Raw genomic sequence first — 27,102 nt, 5'->3', positions numbered from 1 at the left:
TCCGGCCTCTCCTTTCCCGCAGAGAGCCACTTCCGGCGCCTCGCGTGGCTGAGGCGTGTTGGTTTGTTCCGAGCCGCGTGTTCGCCTTCCTTGCTTTCCGCTGCAATGAAGCCGGTGAGAGAGAGAGAGAGAGAACTGGGGTGGGGGTTGAGATTTGGGGGGCAGGCGGCTGCTTTGGCTGTGGGGGAAGGAAGCCTCGGGATACCCTGAGGGGGTTTCTGGTCGGCGCTTGGGCAGCTGTAGGTGAAGCGGAGGGATAAATGGCGAGGCGCCGCGGGAGCGGTTCGTTCAGGTGGGCTTGGCGGAGGGAGCGCGGCCGGGAACAGCCTCGTCGTTAACAGCGAGGTTAACACCCCCCCTCCACCTCACATGTTGTTGGACTACAACTCCCGTCGTCCCTCCTTGCTGGCTAACGCTGGCAGGGAATGATGGGAGTTGTAGTCCAACACCGTATCGGTGTGCAGAGTGGCTCCTCTGGAGTGCGCGTGTGATTTGGAAACGGGAATTTTCAGCGATAGCATTTATCCCCCCCCCCATTTACAAGTTATCTTGCATAATTGCCTTTATTTCTCTTAATCCAAATCAATTGATTGCGTTCTTAAAAGTAGATATTGCGCCTTAATCAAACTCATTCCTAGTAGCGTGTCTTCCATCTATCCCACTTCTTCTTTCCCGTGTGATGTTAGCTTAATATTTCCATCTCGAGCATTTCGAAAACCTTCGCCGTTATTTATGCTGCTGCTTAAATGTTATAAGGCTTAAGTTAAAAAGGTCTTAGGAATATTACGGATAGATGTGTAAGGTCAACTAACTCAGCCCTTATCGCCTCCAGAGAAAAAGCAAAAAACGGGTTCCAAGCTTCCGCAAGCTGTTGAAAACAAGTAAAATAAAACTTGACAACAAGTTAAAAAACAAACAGTTCAAGCAGCAGAGTACTGCCAAGAAATACCGAAAAGAACAAAGGAAGCTCAGACAAGCTGTTAAAGATGCTGTATCCAAGAAGCCCATGCCTTTGGAGGATAACAAGAAAAAACATCCAGGTGAGACTGGGGTGTGTGTGTGTGTGTGTGTGGTGTGGTGTGGACATAATAGTAACAGGCTTCCATGGTATTTGGAGGTTTTCACTACGGCACAGAATATGAGGTCCCCTTTTAGATTGTGACCCTTCATGTGATTGAAGTGCTTTTCCTATTGTAAAATGTTATACATATCTCAAATCAGGCAGTTCGCATGTGAGCGATACAGGTTATTGAAGTAAACCTTGGCAGTTAATAGGCTGGATGCAGCCTACAGCAGCTGCACCATTTTTCGGTGTTCCCCACGCCACTAGAGCATTTTCTCATAATGTTTTGATTTTGATAACTAATTCTAGGGACTGAATATATTTTTGAGCAGTAATTCTCAAAATGAAGCTGCCTTACCCATAGAATGTAAGTAACAGGGATTCTGATAGAACAGGTAATCCATTGCATCTGAAAAAAATGGGCTTGAGTCCATGGAAGCTTGGGCCATAAGAAGGCTGGAATTCTATACTAACTTACATTGGGAGTCAGTCCAATGGGACTTAATTTTAATACACATGTATAGGATTGTGTTTTAATGTATAGATGTTTATTTAGTGCATAATTCTGTTTCCACCTGGACAGCTGGGTACCTCTGGGTAACCTACAAATAGAGCATGATGGGAACCAGCTCTTCTCCGGGTTGTTGTTTTTTGCCTCCAGTATTTGGCATTTCAAGGTATTATGACTAGTAGTCGTTTAATTATACCTAAATTTCTAGCCCATCCAGTTCAGAAGGCCTGTGGTAGGTAACAGCACTTATGAGCATAGCTGTCAACTTTTCCCTTATTCCCTTATTCCGAATATTCTTGCAAGGGCAAAAAAAGGGAAAAGTTTACAGCTATGCTTATGAGTAATGTTTTGAATTATTCATTTAAAAGTTGGGGTCATCACATTAGTGTTTAAAGGTAAGTAAAGATAGTCTTCATATAGTTTTTTTCAAGGCAATCCATTTTTAGTGCAACAAAATTTAGTGAGGAGAGAGACTCCCATCAGGCAAGGCCTCTTTCCACCTGCCTTGCCCCACCCCCTGGCCCTGGGATTCTTCATAAGGAAGCTGTGCTTGGAGGAAGAACAGTGGGGGGGAGAGACTTCATCAGGCAAGGCCTCCTTCCACCTGCCTTGCCCCACCCTCTAGTCTCCTGCTTCTCAATTTGTATTGTATTTATGTACTGTGGCTTGCCATTGTTTTATTGATTATAGTTTAGAAATTATTTATTGTAACTGTTGAGTGGATTTCTGTTTAACTTTTATATGTTCATATTATTATTTTGTATACTTCTAATAATTTTTGAATTTTACTTTTTGATGTAGGTTGCTTATTTTAAAGTTTTGTTTTATTATCACGTTTTTGTATTGCATTAGATTGTTGTAAGTTGTACATTTTTTTGTTTCTTCAGTTTGTAAACCACCTTGAGTATTGTAAGATAGAAAGATGGTATACAAATAAAAAATGATGATGATGATAATTGAGAGTTGCTCAGTTAATTGTATGAAATCCAGATGTCTTTACTCAAGGAGTACTTCTGTTTCAGCGACTGAATACTTTTCCAGTATTCACACTGCAAAATATTGTTGCTTTGGGAATGTGGAAATGCTATGTGGAGTGAAGTAGCATTGCAGTGGATAGTGTCCTTGATGATACAGAACTGAAATGGCTAAGCCCACATTGTCTTTGGATTAAGTGATCACTCAGGAGCTAAGCAATGATGTAATGCCAAATCTCAAAGCAAAGATTAATGGCAAATCAATCTTTGGCATTCTGTGAGTGAACATTGAGATCATGCTCCCTCTTGAACATGGCCATTCCCTCCCAGGCTCTGGTCCAGGTTTGAGGCAAACAATAGCTTGCAGGTTGTCTGAACAGCTGAAGTATAGTTTACCTGGAAGCCATGATTAGAAACCAACATTTTGCCAGGCACACATGAGCTCTACAGAGGGCAATATAGAGGTAGAAAAATATAGTTGGATTCTACATACAGGGCGAGTCCTTTAAAAGAGGCCCCGTGGATACAGAGTACAGTACACATGTTCCACAGGGCCTCTTTGAAAAGACTCGCCCTGTACATACAAGGTAATTGTTTACTCACAAGTGTTCTTTTATATTCTCATCCCTCGTTGAACTAATGTGCCACAGTTGTGCCCCTCATTCAAGAAAATCAAAGAAAAAGGTATTTCCATCTGCCTTTTGTAGTGTGTATCTCTCTTAGTGCCTCTGAAGTTATTCTGATTTTATTTGCCTTGGCAGAAAGAGAAGAAGAAGAGGAGGAAGCTCTTCCTCTTGATATGATGGATGAAGATGATATGAAATTAATGGAGGAACTTGCTCAAAGGGCATCTTTTATCACACGAGATCTTTCTTCCAAGTAGGTGTTTGCAAAGTAGGGAATAGCGGACGTTGCAGCACTTCTGTTGTCTTATTTGTTCGTTGAGAGTTTATTCAGCGTATGTTGAATCTACGTTTGCCCCTCAATGTCAGACCTTTAATACAAAAGGCCTTAACAGAATAGGCCTTTTTCCTGCATGACTAAGTCTTCTCTGCTTGAGTGTTTTACTATTCACGTAATATCCCCTTCTCTGTGTAATAAGAGTAAGGTTTTTTTAAAAAAGAAGTCAGAAGTATGTGCTCAAGTGTTGCAGAGAATGAGTTCACAGATTCCATATGGGAGGGAGGGAGGGACAAAGGCAGAAGTTTGATGGTACATTCACAATAGCATGGGTAGTTTGCAGAAGAATTCCACTGCTCTTTAAAGTTCAGGGCACCTGTGACATTAATGGAATCACAAAACCCACACTTAAGCACCTGCTGTAGTTATACTTGCTGTGAAAAGAATCTCTGCTTAGCATTAGCTTGGGCTAGCTGTTTGTAGAAAATGTAATGTAATGGAAGCACTTAATAAGGCAGAAGGGTCTGGATAGTGACAAATTCATTTGTCCCAATTGGTAAACCGCATTTGGAAAAGCCTTCAGTGGCAGATAGTTGGACCAGTTTAATCTTTTTTTAAAGTCTAATTAAGTGGCATTATAGAGAAAATTGTAAGTTTTCAAAATTGTAAGTTTGTTTTGTTTGTAGTTCTGTTTGTGAAAATATTTTTATATGTAAGAGTTATAAATTATCCATATGAGAGTCTGACAAGTCTTTCACTTTATAGTGAACCTGTTCATGCCAAGAAACGTAAGAATGAGAGTGTGATTGAGAAATATGAGAAGAAGCCAAGGCGCATGCAGACTGAGCCTGAAAAAGAACTTATTCATCTGCTTCCCATCAAAGACAAACGTGGAATTATTCCACAGACCATGGAAAAGCCAGGTGAGGTACAATCAAGATTGCCAGGCAAGCTGTCAGTTTGATTTAAGAACTGGATCATTCGCAATGCTGAATTTTTAAAGAGCTTGCTCTTTCTTGTAGTTAAAGAGGAAGAGGAAGAGGAGGAGAAGGATGAAATAGAAGAAATGGAAGAGGCACAAGGTATTTAAGACTTTTTTTAAAAAAAGATTTTGTACAGATTAAATATTAATGGACATTCAAATGGGGTTACTGTTCTTGAAGCATATTAGTGTAAATTACTTCATTGGTTCAGAGAACATTTTGTGGTTTGTCCTCATTGTTGAGTTACTGGATAGAGCAAGTAAAATAAGTATAATACTGCCAAAGAAATGAATTGCTCTTAAAGTGTTTCCAGATGTTGCGTTTACGGAGTCAACCTAAATTGAATAGAAACCTGACTAGGGTAGCTCACAAAGGAGAATGGAAACCTAAACTATTATTTCAAAGTCTTGGCTGAATACAACTGAATGCCACCCCCTGAAAAACCCAGCCAACTGCTAAAAGGTCCGTTTACCTGAATAAAGGTTTGACCAGCGGCTGATGAGAATGCCAACAGGTTTCTAGTCTCCATTTCAAATGTCCTTTCCAGCTCTGGTGTGGAGGCACACGTGTGCACACATACGCTCTAAGACAGGCTTCCTCAACCTCGGCCCTCCAGATGTTTTTGGCCTACAACTCCCATGATCCCTAGCTAGCAGGACCACTGGTCAGGGATGATGGGAATTGTAGTCTCAAAACATCTGGAGGGCCAAGGTTAGGGAAGCCTGCTCTAAGACATGAACAGCGTTTTTCTTTATCACCAGCTCTTGAAGAACCATTACCTGTTCTCACTGCTGAAGAACTGCTAGTTCATAGGAAAAAGAAGCTACAAGAGAAAAAGATGCACATAGCTGCCTTAGCATCTGCCATCTTGTCTGACCCAGAAAATAATGTAAGTAACATTTCAGTTGAGTTGAAACCGGCCATGCCATAAAAAAAGTAAGAGAATGATTTTTACATGCCAAAGATTCAGATGCATCATATTTAGTGTGGAAACAAATGTTGGCTTTTAATGGCTTGGCACAGTGAGGTCTCACGGGTTATGTGCTGTTGTTCATGCTCTCATCTCACAGATTTTGTGTGATTGCCTTCTGGATTGGAAGGGATAGTTTCCTTTCCCTTAGGCTCCTTTTACAGTATTTCTCTTGGATGCTGTTGAAACAGTTTTATGCATGGAATTAAATGAATACCATTAACCTTGCTTTTATTTTTTCCTCTCAACGTTTTTGCCATCCTTTTGAGAAGTTGTTCCCTAAAAGCAATGTTCTGTAACTGCTTCACAGGCAGTGCTTCAATTTAAGAATTTGACTTGTCACAAAAAAAAAAATATCTCTGGGGGGAAATTAAAACTGCTTTTATACCCTGAAGTGAAACAGTTGGCAGTGTGAAACTGCAAACTGAAAGGCTTAGAGAGACAGGAAGAGCCCGTGGGTTCCAGGTATTTTCCATTTGAAATGTAGCCGCTGTGATTACTGCTTTTGTGATTGCTGATGAAAACAAACTGGTCCTTGCCAATTGTGAGACTGTGTCTTTTATTCTTTCCAGGGTACATTGGGAAGTAGACTTGATGTGATCTGTCAGTTTTCATATTGTCTCAGAAGGTGTAGTTGTTTGGTTAAACTAAAACCCCACCACACAAGCTAAAACAAAAATCAGTGGGGGCATGACCTCAGTTTTTGGAAAACCTAGCACCTCCCTGATACAAATCCATTAAAGCTTCATTTGAAAAATGGGTGATACCACAGAAATCGATGGTATAAAGATAGAGTGTTACTGAAATATTTTGCACCATATGAATATCTAGAATACAGTGGTGCCTCGCAAGACGAAAAGAATCCGTTCCGCGAGTCTCTTCGTCTAGCGGTTTTTTCGTCTTGCGAAGCAACCCTATTAGCGGATTAGCGCTATTAGCGGATTAGCGGCTATTAAAGGCTTAAGGGATTAGCGGATTAGCTGCTAAAAGGCTATTAGCAGCTTAGTGCCTTAGAGAAAGGGGGTGGGGAGCAGAAAAGAATCGCAAGACATTTTTGTCTTGCGAAGCAAGCCCATAGAGAAATTCGTCCTGTGAAGCGCATTGATAAACAGAAAACCCTTTCATCTAGCGGGTTTTCCGTCTTGCGAGGCATTCGTCTTGCGGGGCACCACTGTATGTTGCAATCTTGAATTCTGTGTGTATGTTCTCTGAAGATGGCAGTAGTTGTTGCTCCTCACATTACAATGACAATGTATGCATAAATTTTGTCTGGTTTACTTGTACTTGCCAATTATATTTCATGGTTATGCCATCCTTGCCTGAACAGATAAAGAAGCTGAAAGAGTTGCGTGCGATGTTAATGGAACAGGATCCCAACGTGGCCGTGATTGTGCGAAAGCTGGTGATGATTTCTCTGATGGAGCTTTTCAAAGACATTACTCCATCTTACAAAATCAGACCTTTAACTGAGAAAGAGAAAAACACAAAGGTGAGGTTGTAGTATGTTTCAGAGTAGCTTAATGTCAAGTTGGGAGGGTAATACAAGTTGTTATATTTATGGAGGAAGAAATTAAGAGTTTTTATCTATGAAATTATTTCTTTCCTTAAAAATAGTCCACAGTTTTTAAGCTTAGTTGTTGAAATGTTGGCATTTGGGGTACAAAAAATGAAGAGTGCACCTTTCTCGCAAAACTGTTGGGTAACAAACTTTCCCAAATACTTCTTGAAAAGACTTCAAAATAGATACTGCAGAGGGTGACATATTCTGAAACTTAAAATGTGTTGCAGTTGTCACACAGTAGATTTATGGCAAGATGTTTTACATTGTTTCTTTGTTTATCCACAGGTTAGAAAAGAAACTCAGAAATTAAGAGAATTTGAAGAAGGCATTGTCAGCCAGTACAAGTTTTATTTAGAAAATCTGGAGCAATCTGTGAAAGGTACGGCAGGCAGGGTGTATGGCTGAGGATGGGGATAGGCTCTTAAATGTTGAGCGCTAAAATTATTTTGTTGTTGGAAATAAGCAGCTATTGGTAGTATCCCTAACACAAAGCATGGAGAAGATCCCTGGTTTAAACCTTAGAATCTCAACTCCTGATCCTGAGTTGCAGGGCTAGGAAAGTATTTTTCCTAGTATTTTTTTTTTTTAAAGCGATGTGGCATTGTGTGTGTGTTTTCATTCTAAGCCCTATGTGTCTGTGACAGGAAATATGCAAGTACTATATTCCCCCCCCCCAACTTGGAAATAATAGTAGTAATTTCAGAAGCTGGGATGGCAAAATACTCAGGCTTTTATGCGATATTTCACTTAGATTGGAAGCAACGGAAGCTGAAGAAAAGCAATGTGATTTCACTGAAAGCATACAAAGGCCTTGCAGAGATTGCTGTGAAGTGCTTGTGTGAGCTGTTGGTGGCCCTGCCTCACTTCAACTTCCACAATAATATTATTGTGCTCATCGTGCCACTCATGAACGATGCTTCAAAACAGGTAGGCATACCCCCATAGTCATGACAGCAGCCGTTACAGGTATATTGAAATATTGCATGTCATTTCAAAGTAAATATGAATCACTTTCTGGAAGGGTAAAAATCTTTGTTCATAGCATTTTACATTTTTTTCATCCAGAAAGCAGTGCTGGTTGAATAAACACTGATAATCGAAACTTCCAACTTTCCAGATTTCTGAAATGTGCTGTGGTGCAGTAAAGACCCTCTTCAAGCAGGATAAACTTGGCTATGCCTCACTTGGTGTGGTGAAGGTGATTTCTGGCCTTGTGAAAAGCAGGAATTACGATGTTAGACCTGAGGTAAGTTCCTACCTTCCTCTCCAGTGTGGAGCAATAGTTAAAAATGGACTTTAAATATTTACTATCCTTATTGAAGTACTATGGCATATTATCGCAAACAAAAACCACACCAATTGTCTCCCAAACGTTACTCTTTCCATTCTTCATGAGTTGTTGGCAAGGATGGCATCTATCCACATGTATATAAAAGAGAAAGAAATGGTCTCAGGCAGTTTTATGTTTTGTAAGATCTGTGCTTTTAATGAATTTGAGAAATAAAAGTTACTGGATTGTCTTTAGGTGCTAATGACACTAATTCACCTAAGAATTAAGGAAGTAGAAGTGAAAAAAGATGCAGAAGACATCACGCCAAAGAAGAGGTTCATGTCTTATCAAGAGAAACGGAAAAATCTTTCAAGGATGCAAAGAAAGGTACTTCTTACGCTGTAGTGTACACATATATTTTGAATTTCATTAGAAAATGGAACGGTTTCTGGCTTGTATCCAAATAACTAACCAGTGAGTTCCATTGTCCAAGGAGATTTTGAAACAACACTTCCTTCATGCCATCCTCCTTTTGAAACTATATTATGATTTGGCGAGGAAGCGACTGCTGTTTGAGAGAAAGTGTAAAACAATAAATCTCAGCTGAGCTTGCTGAAATTCTTGGGTGCCCCTAAATTAGCTCTTGGGTTCATGTCTCAGGACTTTCGTTTTGTGGCCATATGAGCACTGCAAAACACAGTTCTGCAGATTGTTTCTTACTGGTTATGTATGGGAAGATTTTTTGTTAAAGTGATCCCATCATGCTTTTGCTGCTGAGAGGCTTTTAGTACAGCTGAAAATAGTCCCACCCCTGTTTCTCATGTTGCTTTAAACATCATGGTCAGTTCACATATAATCAAAATCATGGTTTAGGGCTACATGGGCAAACCTCCATGAGACAGAGCAAAGCATTGGGCTCGTGCACACACCTCACTTCTTCCCACATATCTGGGATAATGTTTTCGGTTGTGTTTTCCTCAGTCTCTACTTAGCATTGTGTATAAGTCAGAAGTTAGGCCGTAGCTGTCAACATTTTCCTTTTTTAAAGGGAAATTCCCTTATTCTGAATAGGATTCCTCGCAAGAAAAGGGAAAAGTTGACAGCTATGGGTTAGGTTCTAAACAAGCCAGCTTCTTTAGGAACTAACAATGGTTTAGAAGTTTTTCAAACATGGCCTGCGTTTCCAATCCAAATTTGCAATTCTGGTTTGGAGAGCAAGCATTTGATGAAATGCCAATTATGTGGCCTGTACTAGGAAGACGTAACTATCTGACCACGTATAATCCATAAGAGGAGGAAGGAGCATGTGGCATGTTCCTGATCAGAGACATTACATCTGAACTGACCCAACGACTGCAAAGTAATTACCTTAATACTGCCAGAAACTTGTGTTTTCTTATAAAAACCATTGTACATTTTCAGTGGAAGAAAGCAGAAGAGAAACTAGAAAGAGAACTCTTAGAAGCAGAAGCCTCAGAGAGCACAGAGAAAAAACTGAAACTGGTAAGTATATTTTCATGAGTGTGGTGTACTGCTGAGTTTTGTATTATGCACAAGTAAAATAAGACCAGATATTGCCAATTGTAATATTTGTTTCAAATTCTTGCTTTGGTTCTGTGGTTGCTTAGAAATGAGTTTCTAGTCATAAAATGTGTGTGGGCTGTATGCACATTAAACACAAAGACTGATACTGTAAGCACGGATTTATCCCTCATTGTGGTTAATCTTTATTATTAGTAGTTGTTTTTACTCAGCACAATAGTTGAGGGAGTATAAATAGTGCAATAACAGACTAGTGGTCTGTTTTTTCCTTGCAATTCAATAATTACTGGTTTAGGGCATTATGTATTACAATAGTGGTGTCTATCCATAGCTATCCCTGCTATGATTCATAATGATGTAAACCAGTAATTAGGAACTGATCTTGCTAGGAAATTTAAAGTGGTTTTTGATTAATGGCTTTCAAATCCAGGCAAGTGTGAACAGAACTTAAATACGGTGAACTCAGAATGTTCCATATGTGTTCATTTGTGAGTGTCTTTTCTCTACAGCACACAGAAACCTTGAATATTGTATTTTTAACTTACTTCCGAATACTGAAAAAAGCACAGAAGTCTCCCCTTTTGCCTGCTGTGTTGGAAGGCCTTGCAAAGTAAGAATTTCAAAGCATTTTTTGAGTGACCATTCTTTATAAAAGTTCCTAAGAAGGCACATTATATCAACATAAAAACTTTCATTGAAAAGTATGAAAATAATGGCTTGTATTTTAGTAGGTTTTACTGGAGTAGGCTCATTGCAATTAATGGAGCTAAATTGATCATGTCCACTAATTTCAGTGGGCCTGGGTAGAACTTAGTTAAATGCAACCCAGTGCTTAAATTTGTTTAAACACTTCACTTAAAATTACTCAGAAAAATTAAATAAAAATCAGGGTAGAAGAAAGTAGGAAGAATAAAAGCAATTGAAATTCAATGCAGTTCTAAAATAACATTGCTAAAAAGTTTGGTATATATTTCATCTGTTTCATGCGTTGCTTGTATAGCATCCTGTTTTGTTTTCAAAATGATAGCTGGCAGATGGAGGAATGCTGTTCTTTTTTTGGATTACATGTAGTGTGTGATTAATGATCATACTGCAAAAGAGAAGACTACTTAAGAATGTTGTTTGAGATAGTTGCACTGTAAAACAAACTATAATTGCAATGGCATGCTTTGAGTTTGACAAATAAATCTTATGTAAATTCACAAATCTAACTCCTTGATTTTAGGTTCGCCCACCTCATAAATTTGGAATTTTTTGATGACCTTTTGGTTGTTCTACATTCTCTTATGGTCTCAGGGGTAAGTTTCTCCTTTGTCTAAAGATATATAAGACTTTTGGTCTATATCTTTCTGATGCATTTCCTTTATTTTTAGGTGTTAAGCCACAGAGAGAGTCTGCACTGTATTCTTTCTGCTTTCCACATTTTGTCTGGTCAAGGTACAGTTTAATTTTCATATTGCATTTCTTTTGTGATTAGCGTGAACGGGACCATTGCTAGTTTTGTCTGATGGGCTCGAGTGGTCAAAAATTTCACAAAAAGTTCCATCCAAGGAAATGTGATAGACTTTGAGGAAGGACTAGAGAGACAGTGAGAAGACACTTTTTGTTTTGGCACTGAACCAGGACCAATGTTGCCTGTTTGTTTTAAGGAATCTGAATTCTTCCAATTGACTCTGTATATTTGTAATTAAAGCAATATATTGCACAGGTTCAACCAGTCTCCAGCATGCACTTAGCTCCAGAGGAAACTGAATCCCAGAGCAGTGTTTTTCAAACTTGGGTCTCCAGCTGTTGTTGGACTACAACTCCCATCATCCCTAGCTAGCAGGACCAGTGATCAGGGATGATGGGAATTATAGTCCAACAACAGCTGGGGACCTAAGATTGGAAAACACTTCTCTGAAGTATTCCCTTTGAATGTCTCTCCATTTGAGGAAGTAAGTTGTTTTACAGTTACAGCAGCAAACCTACTTAACTGGAATTATTTTGGATAGGTGATGTCCTTAACATTGACCCTTTGAAGTTCTACACACATCTTTACAAGATACTACTTAAACTACATGCAGGTAACTCCTTATTTCAATGGTTTCGTGATAACAAAGCTCAAGTACTGTCTTTTATGTACTTCTATGGTAGATGGAGTGAAATTGTATGTCTTGGTATTTCTCTACAGAAATAACCCATCAGTGGGTTTCAGCAGTGTTTCTTTCTTTGCTAAATAGCTGGTGTGATTCTTAATTGATGAATCTTTTTAAAATAAATAAAAAATAGAATCGGGAAATAGCGGGTGCCTTCAATCTTTCTGGCGTTCTTTTGGATATATGTTGCTGCATTCAAATGGGTTTTGTTTTAAGGTGCTACAAATGAAGATGTGGCGATAGTGCTGCAGTGCCTGGATGCGATGCTCACCAAGCGTAGGAAGCAGGTGTCCCAGCAAAGAGCTCTTGCTTTCATAAAGCGCCTCTCCACAGTAGCCCTCCATCTCCTTCCAGACTCCTGCATTGGTATCTTGGCAACCAACAGAACATTAATGCATGTAAGTTCTTAAAAACATAGCTAATGAGACCCTTCAGCTATAGTCCTATTGGGCTCTAAAACTGTTGGATGTTTCAAACTCATTCTGTTGAAACTCCTACATTGTATTTAGAACATGTCATGCCTTCACAAATCTACACACACATTTGTGCAGACACACACCAGCATAGAGCGTTCCATTTAACTTTTAGCTGTGCCAAGTTTTCATTCTTGTCAGAAGAGATGGAGTCATTCCAGCATTCTCCTAGGGCTGACATGTCTGGATTTTCCTGGACATCACTGGAATTTCAAAGGCGGAATTAGGATCGGGGGGGGGGGGGGCGGTTCTGAAAGGCAGTGTTTTTGAAAACAAAAACAAAAACCCAACAACTTTTGGGTTTTCCAAAAAACAAAACAAAACACCAATCTCCACAATTTCAGTGGTTTCCTTAAAAAAACCTCAACAATGTTGGGGTCTTCCTGGTTTTTACTTTTTGAATTATGGCAACCCTACTTCTCCAGCTTTCCTTTCTTGTTGTTTCTTCAGTTATTCTTTCTGCTATGGGCATCAACATCTTAGCTCTTTCATTGCATTGGATTTAGATTTTAGAGGAGAAATGCCCACTGGCCCGCGCTGTCACTCAGAGAATTAGGGTCACCTTTTCACTGGAGTTGGCCTATAACAGTCTGAGGGGTGTCTGTTATAGTTACTTTGTATAAAGGATAGCTCCAGGGGCTGTAAGCTTGATGACTGGCAGGTTCAGTATGCTGATGGCAGTATTTCAAGAACTTGGGTGGTGAGGCTGATTATTGCTTTTCCACTAAGATGCAGGTATTTTAATTGCTGCAGTTTGAAAATGGTGTTTGGATTCTGATCTTAAAATGACATAGTTTGGTTGTTAAATGGAATTTCTTACATATTAGCTGGTTTGCACTAAATCATGATTTACCCCCATGTGGCTGAGCAAGAATGGAGCATTGGGCTTGTGCCCCTTCCCTAGCTCTCAGAGAATCTTGACTTTGCATTTCATACAACCTCAGTTTAAAACAAACAGTGGCTAGCTTTCTTAAGAAGCCAAATTCAAACAACCATTAAACTAACCATTGCTTAAACCAGGGTCTCTAGCACATATGTAATACTTGTTTAAAACTGATACTCAGTTTGGCAGAAGTCCTGCTTCCAGTTGCATTTGCTTCGACTTGTGGAGGCTCGTCCATTTAATGCTAAACTGAGGTTTTAGCATTAGGTGAGAAGGTGGCAATTATATTTGACTTTTGTAGGTTTTTCTTCTTCTTGTGGCCTACCCTGAGGTAGGCTACAAATCAAATGCCCCTTCCAACACAATGGAAAAAATGGTCCACATGTGAAATATTCTTAACATGGTTTGAAAATTATTACAGCAGACGTGAGTTTTCCAGCGTTGGTTTCTTTTGTTTTACATGAAAGCAGATACTTTTAACATGATCCATCAGGCCATACACATATTCAGAGATCTTAAGTTTCTTACATCAGTAGTTATCTTTTTGGGGAGATGCAGTTTTGTTTTCTGAGGCAAACATGGTAACAACTTTGTAATTATTATTCCATTTCACGTGGGACTCTTTTCCTTTTTCCTTTTCTTTTCTTGGATGGCATTGAAGACTTTCCCAAAGACAGACCTTCTCCTAGACAATGAATCTCAAGGGAGTGGACTTTACCTTCCTGAGCTGGATGAACCAGAGTACTGTAATGCTCAGAACACAGCACTGTGGGAACTGCATACTCTGCGGGTGAGTGTCACGGAAGCTAATGTCTTGTTGCCTTATTCTACACTAGTAACCTAGGAAGCTCTTTCTCTGTTCAGAAGACATTTTTTTAAAGTCAGAATTTGCAGGAATGAATGTTCTTGAGTATTCTAATTCTATTTACAACATTTTTATATTGCAATTAATCAGTTTTCTTCAGTGGCGAATATGATTTTGAACTTCAGTAAGCCTTTTCACTCTTTTAATTAGGCTATTTAGCTCCATCATTCTGCTTTGCACTTTCCTTCTTCCTACCTCATCTTATTTACTGAGAAAGCAATGAGCAGTGGTGCATGCGAACCACCCAGCATCTTCCCATCTTTTCCACTTAATTGATCCCCACTGCTAGGTGCTTTAACTCTCTTCTTGGAAAAGGCTTAAGATTACCCCGTCATAATTGTCTTGCATCTCATGGGATGTTTAACCAATCGAGCTTTTGTTCCTAGAATATACGTTTGATGATAACCTTTTGTTCAAATAGTCAAATGCATTACATTAATATAGAAAAAATTACATTCCCAATTTTTCATCAATGCTTTCTCCCTAACCCCTAGAGACATTATCACCCAGTCGTTCAGAAATTTGCAGCTCACCTTGTGGCTGGTGCCCCAGCAGAAGGATCAGAATCTCTTGGACATGAATTTAGTCGGAGGTGAGAGAAATGTCTTTGCTTTGGAAAAAATTGTGCATAGATTCAAAAGAACAATTTAGGAGCCAGGCTTTCAGTGTGCTGGTACCTCCTCCTTACAGCTCCCTCCTGTAATGTTATCACACAGGCACTGTCTATTATCTTTTCGATGCCTGCAGAAGACCTTCCTTTTCCCACACACCTTCTGAGTGAAGAATTTTGTATTGCTCTGTATCTGCATAGAACTTGAAATTGTTTTTATCGTTATATTGCTTTGGAATGCTTCACAGGAAGCAATTCATAACTTATATGAATGAAGTTTAGTGAAGAAAACCCTGCAGTCTTTTCTGGTATAGAACCAGAGACTCAGCAGCTTCCGTATGTATACAGGGGTGGGGGAAGTTTTTGACCTGGTGGGCCAGATCTTTATCTCCACCTCACACCCTGCGGGCCAACTTTGACGGGGAAGCGCCAGCTACTCATCAGTTGACTGAGGTCATGATGATGAGGTCATGGCTGATAGGTCTTGCCAGAATTGAGCCGTGGGGTGAGCATGCAGCAGGATTGAAATCTTCGCTCCTCAGCTGAAGAGTGGAAGCTGTAGTCCTTCTCCTTGGAGGGATTTGCCTTTCCCCCTGACAAGGATGGGACAAGATCTATTACCTTTTTCTCTCTGTTCCCAGTCAGATATTCATGGGGTGTGCACAGTAGCTCTTACCCCAGCAACTGGTATTCAGTGGCTAGTTGCCACTGAACCTGGAAGCAGTACGTAGCTAGGTAAAGGTAAAGGGAACCCTGACCATTAGGTCCAGTCATGGCCGACTCTGCGGTTGCGGCACTCATCTCGCTTTATTGGCCGAGGGAGCTGGAGTACAGCTTCCGGGTCATGTGGCCAGCATGACTAAGCCACTTCTGGCAAACCAGAGCAGCGCATGGAAACACCGTTTACCTTCCTGCCGGAGTGGTTCCTATTTATCTACTTGCACTTTGACGTGCTTTTGAACTGCTAGGTTGGCAGGAGCAGGGACCGAGCAACGGGAGCTCACCCCGTCACGGGGATTCGAACCACGACCTTCTGATCGGCAAGTCCTAGGCTCTGTGGTTTAACCCACAGCGCCACCCGTGTCCCTATTACTTAGCTACCATGGCTAATTGTCATGGAAGATGGGTCCAGTTACTGAGCTCTTTCTCTGAGTGGAAAGTACATTACTACTGTTTAATATTAGCTTGAATGTGAAATAAAGGAGCAGATTTTTTTTAAAAATGTAGCTGTGTAATGTTCATTGTCAAGCGTTTTATACAATAATCCTGGATTCCAGTATCAGTGATAGGAAAGGAGGGAAATGTCTGCATGCAGTAGAAGACTTCAGTCTTGCTCCATTATTCTGTTCAGTGTTTTTTTGTGTGTGTGTGTGTGTTCATTTCTTTGTTTGCCTCAATTTTTGACATATTTTAAAGGTGCTTTGCAGGGCTGTTCAACTCTCCAATACAAATACTAAAATTTAGGGTCTTTGGTTTTTCCCCAGTCTTGCTTTAAGACACAATATATTTTTTTGAAAATAGTATATTAAAATGAAACCTGTATCCCTCATAGGTTGCCTACAGAACTTTTTGAGGCCTACAGTATGAAAGGAATGACTTTTAATCCTCGTGTTGCGTCAGTGGCACCCAGGAAAAAGGTACCGCTTTGCACCATTCTCTTCTTAAATCACACACGATGACTGATAATGCAACATTTTGATTTTACTTCATAAAACTGTAACACTTGTTCATTTCAGGGTAAATTTTCACAGGAGGCATCATTTCTGAATGAAGACTTGAATGAATTGTTTAAGGTTTATTTTGGAAGGCCAGTTCCACAAGGAGCCCTCGATTTCACGAAACACTTAAAGGGATTGCCAGTTTCCTAAGTGTATCACAAACCATTGTGATCTATTTAAAGGAACTAAATACATGAAAGAAATACTCACCTGGTCTACAAATAATTTAAATAAAGTGGGCCTTTTTATTATGGATGCTGGATTTCCAGGAATGAAGAAGCAATTAATGAACAGCCTGTACTTTGGAATTCTAGGACCCCTGATTCCATATTTATTGCTGTAGTTATTATGGTTTGTAAGCTTTGAGTTTATGTATAATATTGTACAATATTTTCATTGGAAATGGATGATTTTTCTAAAATGACATGAATTTGAATTGATTCTAGAAAACTATTTTAATTGTATCAATATATAAACCTTTTTTTAAAAGAAAAAAAGACTTCAGGCCAATCGTTGTGTTGTTATCTCACCTACCTATGATATAAACTGTAAGCAGGTGTTGAAAAACAGTGGTGTGTGGATATCCACTCCCACAGAGCACAATCCCACCGTTTTATGTATATTTTTTTAATTTAATGTCTCTCTTAAATGGGCTATGAGAAAGTGACTGCAATTAACATTTAGCCCCTCTCCCCCTACATTGAGATTCCCCACCCCACAATAGTTTGTACAGTTATAAGGTTACTCTTCCTGTATTGGGCCTAGTATCACAAAAGCAAATGGGGATTCATCATAGCATCTACCAAAAATTTCTGTGCATGGCCTTAGTGCCCAACCAGACATTATAAACAACTGCCCTGATGCTCTTTTTCTTTTTAAATGACATGTGGGCTAAATGTTAAGTGGGGAAGTCGTGGGACAAGGAAGGCTGCTTAACTCTTTTCCGTCAGCTATTTTCCTGCTTCAGATTTCCCTCCCTACTCCTGCTGATGGAAAAAACCCAACTTTTTAGCAGGGAAACATTTTCTGTAATATTGCCATTTCTTCCTTTAAATTTTGTGTCCCGAGGCTGCTTCCCACTGAAAAATAAAAATTGCACCCAGCTAGGTGTAATGTGTAGTTTTGCCCTAAATTGTAGACCAAGTTAGTATTTTCCTGCTGCAGTGTGAACACAGTGCATCTATTTCAAGCATCAAAAGGAGTAGTGAGAGATGGATAAAGGTATGTAAGCATTTTGTTCTGCACATCCTCTTTCTCTTCCTACTAATGGGTTGGTATTGCTTTATGAACTAATCTTCATTTTCTTTCTAGTTGTTGACCTGCATAAGAGCAATGAGCAAGTAAGCATTCTGCCCTCCTTATTTGCTAGTGGTGAAATGTGCAGATAACTGGAAGTATTTTGCTATTCAGCACAAATGTTTTATGGTTGCACTGTATTGTAGCTGAAAGAAGTTTGACAACTTTTGGCTCTTCATTTGTTATATTGGTGATCTAGGTCTCAATTTGAGCGTCAGCCTGCAATCCTAGACTACACACTTACCTGAGAGCAAGCTCTATTGAACTTTCTGGGGCTTACATCCAAGTAGACATAGTGCAGTCTCATCATTTGGGAAATGCAGGTAGGTCACCTCTGTTTCATCCACACTCCCTTCAGTACAGCAGATCAGGGGTTTAGATTGCTCTGCTTGAATGTAACTATTGAAGTCCATGTTTACTAATTTATTGAGACACCCTGTTTAGATGGCAGTACTCTTGTGATAGTAATTCACTGTTGCTGGAGGTAGGAATACTGACAACAACTGCTCCGTATTGGTCACACCCCAAAAAATTGCCACTGTACCACAGACAAGTGGAAGGTGATGGTGGGGAACAAAAATATGATGTACATATAATTCTTGGTTTTTTTTCTAAACACCTGGGAGCAGATTTTTACATTGGTGGCTGTACTGCTATCCAAGCATTTCTAGATGGGATTTTTGGCTCTAGTTTCCATCATGTTCCTAATAGAAGCACAATGTGTGCAAAAGTAAATAAAAAGTAAAAGCAACACCTTTTGGAATTCTATAGGTAGCCAGAGACCCTTCTTAGTCATCCATAAGGAGTTCTATGATTAAATTTGATTTATTCCACCACCTCCTCTCTAAAGGACCTTATATAACATGTAGCTTCAGATTTAAATGTATGGTACTTACTGCTAAACATCTCACATTGACTGTTTAGGTCTGTCTGCTGTTTTCAGAGGCATAGTTTTTCTGGCAAGCCGTGGCTTTAGAGCTTGTCTAAATGCTATGAACTCAAGTTGGTGTGTAGAAGTCATATGATAGCACTGCGTTCCATTTACTGAGGCTTTTTTAAAAAAATGTCTTTATTGAAGGATTTTCATAGACAACAAGGGTACATACGGTTCTGTTCTCAGTTCCTAAGAGTCCTTTATATAGGTCAGTTACATTCAGTGTAAGACACTATTGTAATACATATTGTGAGGTTGCAGGGCGGGGGGGGGGGGGATGAATTGGAGGGAGGGAGACAAGAGGGGAGAATGATCTCGTTCTTTTGCTTAGTGTGTTTTGGCAGTGTGAGAGGTTGCAGAGCCCAGAGCATGGTTGGTTGCATTCAGTTGATTACAGTGAGTTTTGCTTGTGTGTGTGAGGTTGTAAGGGGTTGTTCAGTGAAGTTAGCCATATTGATTTGTATGCTATTGGGGGGTTTATGTTGTCTTGCTGGGCTGTATATGTAATAAAAGGGAGCCATACCGAGGTGAAAGCATCTTCTTTTGTTTGTCCCCGTGTTAGTGTCAGTTTGTTGATTGGGAAACTGCCCTACTAGAAAAGCTAAACAGTTTGGTTCCAGTGGTCCATGTTCACTCCTGACAGATCCCACCAGTGTCTAGTTATGACACTCCTAGCTGCTGAGAGTAAGTGGCTTATGAGTTCTTCGTAATGTGAGTGTGCATTGTTGCCTTGGAAGAAGTTTAATAGGGCCAGTTCTAGAGTTGCTTCTAGTACCGGTTTTGTTATTTTCCAGGTTTCTTGTGGGACTTGATGTCCAAAAGGTTTGGATTTGGGGGCATTCCCATCACACGTGGAGGTATTTGCCTGTAGTGATACAATCTCTCCAGCATTTATTTGAGGTTCCTTGGCGTATCAGCACCAGCTTCCGAGGTGTTAGGTACCATTTATAAAGAGTGGTTTAGACCATTGGGTAGGATTTTGCAACCTATACCATGTTCCCATTAGTCTTTGATTTTGGTGAGGGATTTTGTCGGGTCTTGGAATAGTATTTTGTATATTGTGTATACCATCACCTTGCTGTGTTCCTCTCTTGTCAACAGAAGTTTCTCAAAGGTGGTCAGAGGCCTAGTGGCTGCTGCTTTGATTACTGGGTTATTTAAGACGATGTGTTGTTGGTGATGAGTCAGCCAGAGTATTTGGGTGTCCCCTAGTTTTATCTTATACTTCTTGTGTTGGTATGGGTTTGCCATTGTTGTGGCAGTATAAGCCTTTGGCTTGCCAAGTTTCTGTTCGGGAGCTTCGGAGCTGCGTGGTGGGTCAGGAGAATTAGTGGGGATGGGGTTTGGACTGTTCACCTGCTTTTTCCTTCTGTGCTTCAAGTGTAAACCTGCTTAGCATTGTGGGAATTTTCTTTAGTTTTTTTCGACGGAATGGGCACACTGTGGCGGGGGTGTTTCTGATTATGTCTGTTGCCATGTGCAGCCATTGTTTCGTTTTGTCCTCTAGGATGTAGGGGGTTATGTGGTGCACTTGGTTGGTGATGTAGTAGAGTTCTATATTAGGAATTTCCCAGCCTCCTGGGGGTGTAGGAACTTGGAGCTTACTCCTGGCTTTTTCTGTGAGAAGGTTAATGAGTGTTACTGTGGCATTTTTAAAGTGTGGTAATCAAAACATCATCATTTTCTTGGCCAAGAGATGGATGACCTGCTCACAGCAGGGATGGGAGACAAATGTTACCTGTCCAGGCCTCTTTGCCTGCCTGGAGGGAGGATAGAGATGGCTGGGTTAAGAAACTTGCTCACTGTAGAAACACAGAAGTCACATTAGTTGTTCTGCCCACCCCTGGCATGTGGGGACCGATCAACACAATTGCAATCTAGAGTCCTGCCTCTGGAGGGCACTATGTACATTCAGCTGTGGTGTTGTTTTTTGCTGTGCCAGTAAGGCATTTATTTTCTGTTTGTAACAAATGATTCCTCTACCAAGCCCTATGACTAAACATAAACAAACAATAGTCTTTTCTGGATTTAAGTCCTGACCTTCCTTCCCCCTTAGCTAATTTTTTAAAACTTTTGGAGTTAAATTGGCTTTCCTTAATGTTAGCTTCCTACTGGCTGCTTCTTTGAGGTGAAGGGGCCTTGTGGGGATTAGAGGTGAATGGCTACATTTTGCAAGCCATGAGTATTAAGCTTTGTAGAACATCCAATCTGATTATGACTCTGCATTCCATTCAGGTTCAAATTGTTTTTCAGCATTTTGCTTTGAACTTTAGTTAACTGAACAGGCTCTTTTCTTGATTTACTCTCACAATATGATCCTGGTGAACAGCAGGTGTGTTGATGTAGGTTCCACAAAGCCTGTTTCTGAACAGTTTAAAATTTGTACTATCATTATCAAAAGACAGTCAAAACCAGTTACTATTTCAGTTCTTGCATGCTTTATATGGGTAGTATTAAATTGCTTTAATTGTGTTATTAACAAAAGGAAGGGAAGTTACAGCCGGTGCTAACGGCCTTATAAAAACAACAAAAGCCCATGGTTTTGCAAACATATACAGATCTTTACAAATACTGTTATGTAAACAGAGATTGCAAGGTTTATACAGAAAATGAACACACTAGTATGCTTTAGGTTTCAATTTCTTAAATAAGGCTGCCAGCTATGGTAAGAGTGAATATATATTTGACGTTAACAATTCAGATAGAAAAAACTTCAAGCTGTTAATTTCTCTCAAAACACCTTTATAATAGTGAATTGATAGTGAACATACAGATTATGTTTCCTGAATGTACTTCTCATTATAATGCTTATCTTCTCTAAACAGAGATACATATAATTTTCTGTAAAGCAAGGCATGATAAATACATTATACAGTGGCACATACCTTAGAATATTAAAATAAATAATCATTTTTTTAAAAAAAACAAAAACTAGAATAAATTGCATGAAGAAATGTTGCTCCTAATCAGTATCGCTATTAAAATAGGTATACTTACAGCTGTACACTGACAAATCATAACTTTTATATTCACCATACTGAAATCTATGAATTACAATGTACTTTTTATCTGTCTACAGCCACCTAAAAGTGTGTTTAGAAGCTGCTTTTTAAAAGTGCATTATTGTTATGTAACACACTACAACTTTCATTTTCCCTTAAGATGCCTAATTAAATTATTTTTTCTAAAAAGGCAGATTTCTGCTTGCAATGGACAATATAAGGTGCTTACTTTCCCTCTTGTCCAAAGGTAGTGAATATGAAGACAAAAGGAGGAACAGTCTCCAATGCTTCCAGGGTATTCTTCCAAAGCCTCAAAAACAACTTCTTCCACTGTTCAGACTTGGCTCTTGCCAGCAGAAGCAGCAACTAGATTGCACCTGCACTGGTAGCAGAGATTCAGCTGGGCCAGCCAGTTCCTTAGCAGTGACTTGCTCCACTGTACGAAGGTTTGTCTCTTATTTAGACACATTCCAGTTACACCCCCTATCTCCTCCCAAAGCAAGACTGCGCAAAGAAGCTGAGGGAGTGAATCCATCGTCCTTTTCTATCAACTTCACTGCAGCTTTTGTCTCTTGTATTTAAGGCCTTTGTAATTTCCTAGAATCAGGAGGAAATGCAGAGAGGTTTAAATACATTTTTAAAAAAGATTTTGAGCAATTAATCACTTAAATACTGCTGCCATAAGTTGAATGAACAAAATCTAGCAAAAGGCAAGTACTGAGGTTCTATTGCTTAAATTTCTCCCCTTAAATGGGAAGCTCTTATGCTGTTGTCATTAAATTACCGTATTTTTCGCTCCATAGGGCGCACCTAGTTTTTAGGGGGGGAAAGAAAGAGAAAAATATTTTTCCCCCCAGCCCCAAAGAGCAAAGAAGCCAAGACAGCGAGCGGGATCCATCCCGCTGGCTGTCTTGGCTTCTTCTTTAGCCGCGGGGCTGGGGCGGGGGAAGCCCGAGCTTCCTCCAACCCCAGCCCCCAGAATGGGTCCGGGAGCGGCGGCGAGGTTGTGTGCAACCTCGCCTTTGGTCCCGGAGCTTGCTGCTATCAGCAAGCCTTCTGAGCCCGGCAGGAACTCCCGCCACACTCCGAAGGCTTGCGGATAGCTGCCTGAAGCCTAGAGAGTGAGGGGGGGTCGGTGAGCACTGACCCCTCTCGCTCTCCAGGCTTCAGCGAAAGCCTGCATTCGCCCCATAGGACGCACACACATTTCCCCTTCATTTTTGGAGGGGAAAAAGTGCGTCCTACAGAGCGAAAAATACTGTAGTTCAGAAAATAGCATTTCCTTGGAATTACTGATTAACAGGAAAGAGAACCTCTCATAGATTTCATATCTGGTTGCCCCATTTTAATGTCACATTAAAGATAGCCTAACATGATGATGGTTTAGTGTGAATAATTCACACTGCTCAAAAGTTCCCAACTCTGCATCTTCCAAACCTAGGTTCATTGTTTGCTTTTCCCTTATTGCTCATGGAAGAAACAAACCAAGGTTAACAATTGTTGCTTGCTTGGAGGAAATAAACCACAAGCCTGTGTTTGAAGAAGGCAGCCTGGCTTGCTTTATTCACCAAGCACCAGAAAGGGGGGGGGGGGGGGAGTGCCATGGGAACTTTGAAGTACAGCTTGTTCACAATAAACCATCTTTCAGCTCCTCTACAAGTAAACCTAGTAAACTGCATTGGTGGTACAAGATGCTACTGTTACAGGTGTAGGAAACTCACCAACCATGGTGACCTGCACAGTAAAGTTCCTGTGACAATCACAACTACACTGTACACAGGCAGATCTGTCCTTGAACCAGAAGCACTTGCTCAACGGAAAGTATCTTGATCCCATGAAACAAATTAGAAGCAAGCACACGTAGACTGCTCTATATTCTGATTGTCTGGAAAAGCCGTTTTTGGGGATTATGCTCAGCTGGGAGCGTGAGAAGTTGCCATCTGGATGCATCCTAAATTTAACTTGATGGCAATAAAAGTCTACCAGTTTTTTCCCTTCTCTCTTACAGGGCATCTAGCTGGAACAGCAAAAATGAAAGGGAAATCTGTGTTATCACTTAATTTGTTAACTAAACCATTCCCCTACTTCATCACTGATTATAAAAGACAAGGCTATTTTAAGGAAGGCTTCTCAGCATTTTAAAAAAATTATCAGGAGTTTATTACTTGGGTTATTGCAGGCTTAGCAATGCTTATGTACCGTATTTTTCGCACCATTGGGCGCACCGGACCATAGGGCGCACCCAGTTTTGAGGGGGGGGGGGGAATCAAGGAAAAAATATTCCCCCCCCAGCCCCAAAGAGCAGCGTACAGGCTGCACACAACCTCTCCCTGCCAGAAGGGTTGCGCGCAGCTATGGAACAAGCCAAAGCAACGAGCGGGATGGATCCTGCTCGCTGTTTTGCCTTCCCCTTCAGCCCCGTGCAGCCTCTCCTTGCCGGGAGACGCTGCGCAGGGCTAAAGAAGCCCTAGCCCCGTGCAGCCTTTCCCTGCCGGAGGGGTTGCGCGTGGCTATGGCACAAGCCTGCATTCGCTCCATAGGACGCACACACATTTCCCCTCAATTTTTGGAGGGGAAAAACTGCGTCCAATAGAGCGAAAAATACGGTAGTTTAAATTGGTATATAAGTACACTATGTTATTTAGATCACTGCCAACAGGTCCTACCTGAATACAAATCTCTGGAGGTTATTCCATCGTGTCGCTGTAAGTCAAACTGCATGCAGTCTTGTCATCTTTACTTTGCAGACCCTCTGAAGACGTTTGTAGAGATGTGGTTATAAAGCCCCTGTACTGCTTACTTGATTTAGTTAATTTCTTAAACTCATTAGCAAATGAAATACCTTTTCTTTTATCATCTCGGCCTGCCTATGAAAAGAAAAAGCCAGGGAACCAAAATAACCAAGTTGCAAAAACATTGTCAGTGTTAGCTTGGCTTGTGGGGTGAACAGTTCTGCACAAAAGAACAGTTCCGTGTCAATCCTCTGTTATATCATTTATGGCAGGAAAATGTCATCACATGGTGACTTTGCCCTACCTCCCCCCCCTTCCTTCCATAGTGAAACTTTCTCAAGGGTAAACTTCCACAGAATGAGATGAATATTCAACTACATCCTGAAGAATTGAATTGCCTTCAGTTCTAACAAATATCTTGATAATCCAAAGCTATTAAATGCCAATTTAAAGGATTTGTTATGAATCTTCTGCCCAAAGAATGAATATAAAACTCCTTTTGCCATTTTTGCTAGAGATGATAGTATGTTCATTTTCTAATTTGCAGAGCTTTATAGAACATCAAAGTTTATACAAATTTAGTAGAACAATTTACTTACTTGGACTTGTTCTTTAAGCTTAAGGATAAATTTCCCAGCTCCCTTCCACCTGTTTTGAGCTTGAAACACACACTCTTGGTCGGCAAGGATCCTCCGAGACATTTTGGGTGTAGAAGACTTCTTGTTTGCTGCCTCCTTTGTCACTTCCTCCAAGAGAACATAATCACTTGGGTTGGGGTGGTTCAGAATACTATAGGAATACTTAGCCTTGCTTAAAGTCTGTTAAAAGAAAATTAAAATGCAAAACCAAATGCTATTTAGTTACCATTCACTTCTAAGGCAGATCTCACCTTGCACAAACAGAAGGGATAAATCATTCATTTGCTGGATGTACATTTCGTCTAACCCATGGATAGGCAAACTAAGGCCCAGAGGCCAGACTGAGAAGGAGATTGAGCCACATCCGGCTCCTGGGCCTTAGTTTGCCTACTAAGGATGCGGCCCAATCGCCTTCTCAGTCTGGCTCGTGGATGATCCGGGAATCAGCGTGTTTTTGTTTTTACATGAGTAGAATGTGTGCTTTTATTTAAAACGCAGCAGTTCAAAAGCATGTCAAAGTGCGAGTAGATAAATAGGTACCGCTCTGGCGGGAAGGTAAACGGCGTTTCCGTGCGCTCCTCTGGTTCGCCAGAAGCGGCTTAGTCATGCTGGCCACATGACCCGGAAACTGTACGCCACAACCCTAGAGTCGGTCACAACTGGACTGGTCAGGGCTCCCTTTACCTTTTACTGGGTTATTTGTGGGGCATAGGAATTCTTTCACCCCCCCAAAAAAAACAGTCCGGCCCCCCACAAGGTCTGAGGGACAGTGGACTGGCCCCCCGCTGAAAAGGTTTGCTGACCCCTGGTCTAACCTAAATCATTTACAGGCCAAAACACATTTAAAACCTAGTCTTGTGGGCAGAAGTGTGTTAGCAGTGACAGCCAGTAGGGACAATCCATCTTTTTGACATGATATTCTGCTGTTCTTTCTGCAAGAGACAGGTGTAACTCTCAGCAAGTGAGGAGAAAATGAACTAGGACAATCCTACCTGTTGGATGACATCCTGGGCTGTACTAAAGCGAGATGCTTTGATGACTGTGCGAGGTTGCTCTGGGGAAACGTCATGAACTTGAACAAAAAAGCTGTCATCCTCAGAGCTAGCAGTTGCATCATCTTTCTCCTCCAGAAAAAGATTTCTGTTGTTTAAGTTCTATAGAAAAACATCAAAAACATGCAAAAATATAGGTTTCCCTGGCTCTGAAAAGGAGACCTGTTGCTTAAGGAAATGTGGAGGTAGCTTCTTTGAAAACTAAAATTGTGGTATTCGTTCCTTGTTTTCAGACTTAACGTGTTGTGAAAAAGCAAGAAGAATCAAGCTTTGAGGGCAAGGGAATGGCAGTTGTGCACCTAGTTGCATGAGTGCTAAAATAACTGGAGGGACTTTTCTCTTTCTTCCCAATTGTGTCACTGAAAAGCATAGTCTTCTTCCCTGTGCTGTCCAAATGAGAAAATTCAGAAGGCCCGTTGTTGTTTAAACACACCTGCACAGAGGGAGTGGTTTATGTGGGGTGGCCTGATCCTCACTGTAGTCTGCCTATGTTGCAATGGATCTTACTACACAACCAGTATGCCACCAGAAAGCATACCGTACTTTTCGCCCTATAGGACGCAATTTTCCCCCTCCAAAAATGAAGGGGAAATGTGTGTGCGTCCTATGGGGCAAATGCAGGCTTCAGGAAGCTCTGCGCAACCCTAGGGAGCCCGGCGGGAAGTCGCGCCGGGCTCCCAAGGGCTGCGCAGAGCTGCCTGCATTTCGAAGCCTGGGGCTCGCTGAAGAGCTCGCCCGGGCTTCGCGCAGCTCTCCGCAAGCCTGGGGAGACCAGCCGACTTCCCGCCGGTCTCCCTAGGCTTGCGGATAGCAGGCTGTTCTGGGGGCTGGGGTCGGGGGAAGCTCGGGCTTCCCCCGCGCCAGCCCCGCACCTGGGGGGGGGGGGAAATAATTCTTTTTCCTTTATTTCCCCCCAAAAAAACCTAAGTGCGTCCTACGGTGTGGGGCGAAAAATACGGTAATCAGCTGGGCAGTGGCATGTTGCAC

General features: G+C 41.0%; 2 protein-coding genes across 10 annotated transcripts in view; one reads left to right on the top strand and one right to left on the bottom strand.

Moving 5' to 3' along the window:
- Positions 1–17,563, top strand: NOC3L (NOC3 like DNA replication regulator). Of its 2 annotated transcripts, none has more exons than XM_083443669.1 (21): positions 1–114; positions 833–1,040; positions 3,310–3,427; positions 4,214–4,371; positions 4,477–4,530; positions 5,193–5,320; positions 6,729–6,890; positions 7,248–7,341; positions 7,714–7,889; positions 8,080–8,208; positions 8,488–8,619; positions 9,655–9,735; positions 10,284–10,384; positions 11,000–11,072; positions 11,148–11,211; positions 11,769–11,840; positions 12,129–12,310; positions 13,930–14,058; positions 14,628–14,725; positions 16,296–16,380; positions 16,480–17,563. In XM_083443669.1, the coding sequence occupies exons 1-21, from the start codon at positions 106–108 to the stop codon at positions 16,609–16,611; spliced, it is 2,385 nt and encodes a 794-aa protein (XP_083299795.1). In that variant the 5' UTR covers positions 1–105; the 3' UTR covers positions 16,612–17,563. The 2 variants fall into 2 exon arrangements, with proteins under 2 accessions (XP_083299795.1, XP_083299796.1); XM_083443670.1 differs by having other exon boundaries at positions 5–114; positions 4,471–4,530.
- Positions 17,564–21,112: 3,549 nt separating this feature from the next.
- PLCE1 (phospholipase C epsilon 1) overlaps positions 21,113–27,102 on the bottom strand; it is a 127,673-nt gene continuing 121,683 nt past the window's right edge. For all 8 annotated transcript variants that reach the window (XM_083443655.1, XM_083443654.1, XM_083443651.1 and 5 more), the window contains 4 exons: positions 26,056–26,217; positions 25,025–25,243; positions 24,360–24,560; positions 21,113–22,290 (listed from right to left, as the gene is read on the bottom strand). In XM_083443655.1, the coding sequence (XP_083299781.1) occupies positions 24,381–24,560; positions 25,025–25,243; positions 26,056–26,217 (561 nt within the window). In that variant the 3' untranslated portion in view covers positions 21,113–22,290; positions 24,360–24,380. The remainder of the gene's footprint in view (positions 22,291–24,359; positions 24,561–25,024; positions 25,244–26,055; positions 26,218–27,102) is intronic.

This window comes from Podarcis tiliguerta (assembly GCF_965153285.1).
Source record: "Podarcis tiliguerta genome assembly, chromosome: 5".
Classification (NCBI taxonomy): domain Eukaryota; kingdom Metazoa; phylum Chordata; class Lepidosauria; order Squamata; family Lacertidae; genus Podarcis; species Podarcis tiliguerta.
This window is presented reverse-complemented; position numbering and strand designations above follow the sequence as displayed.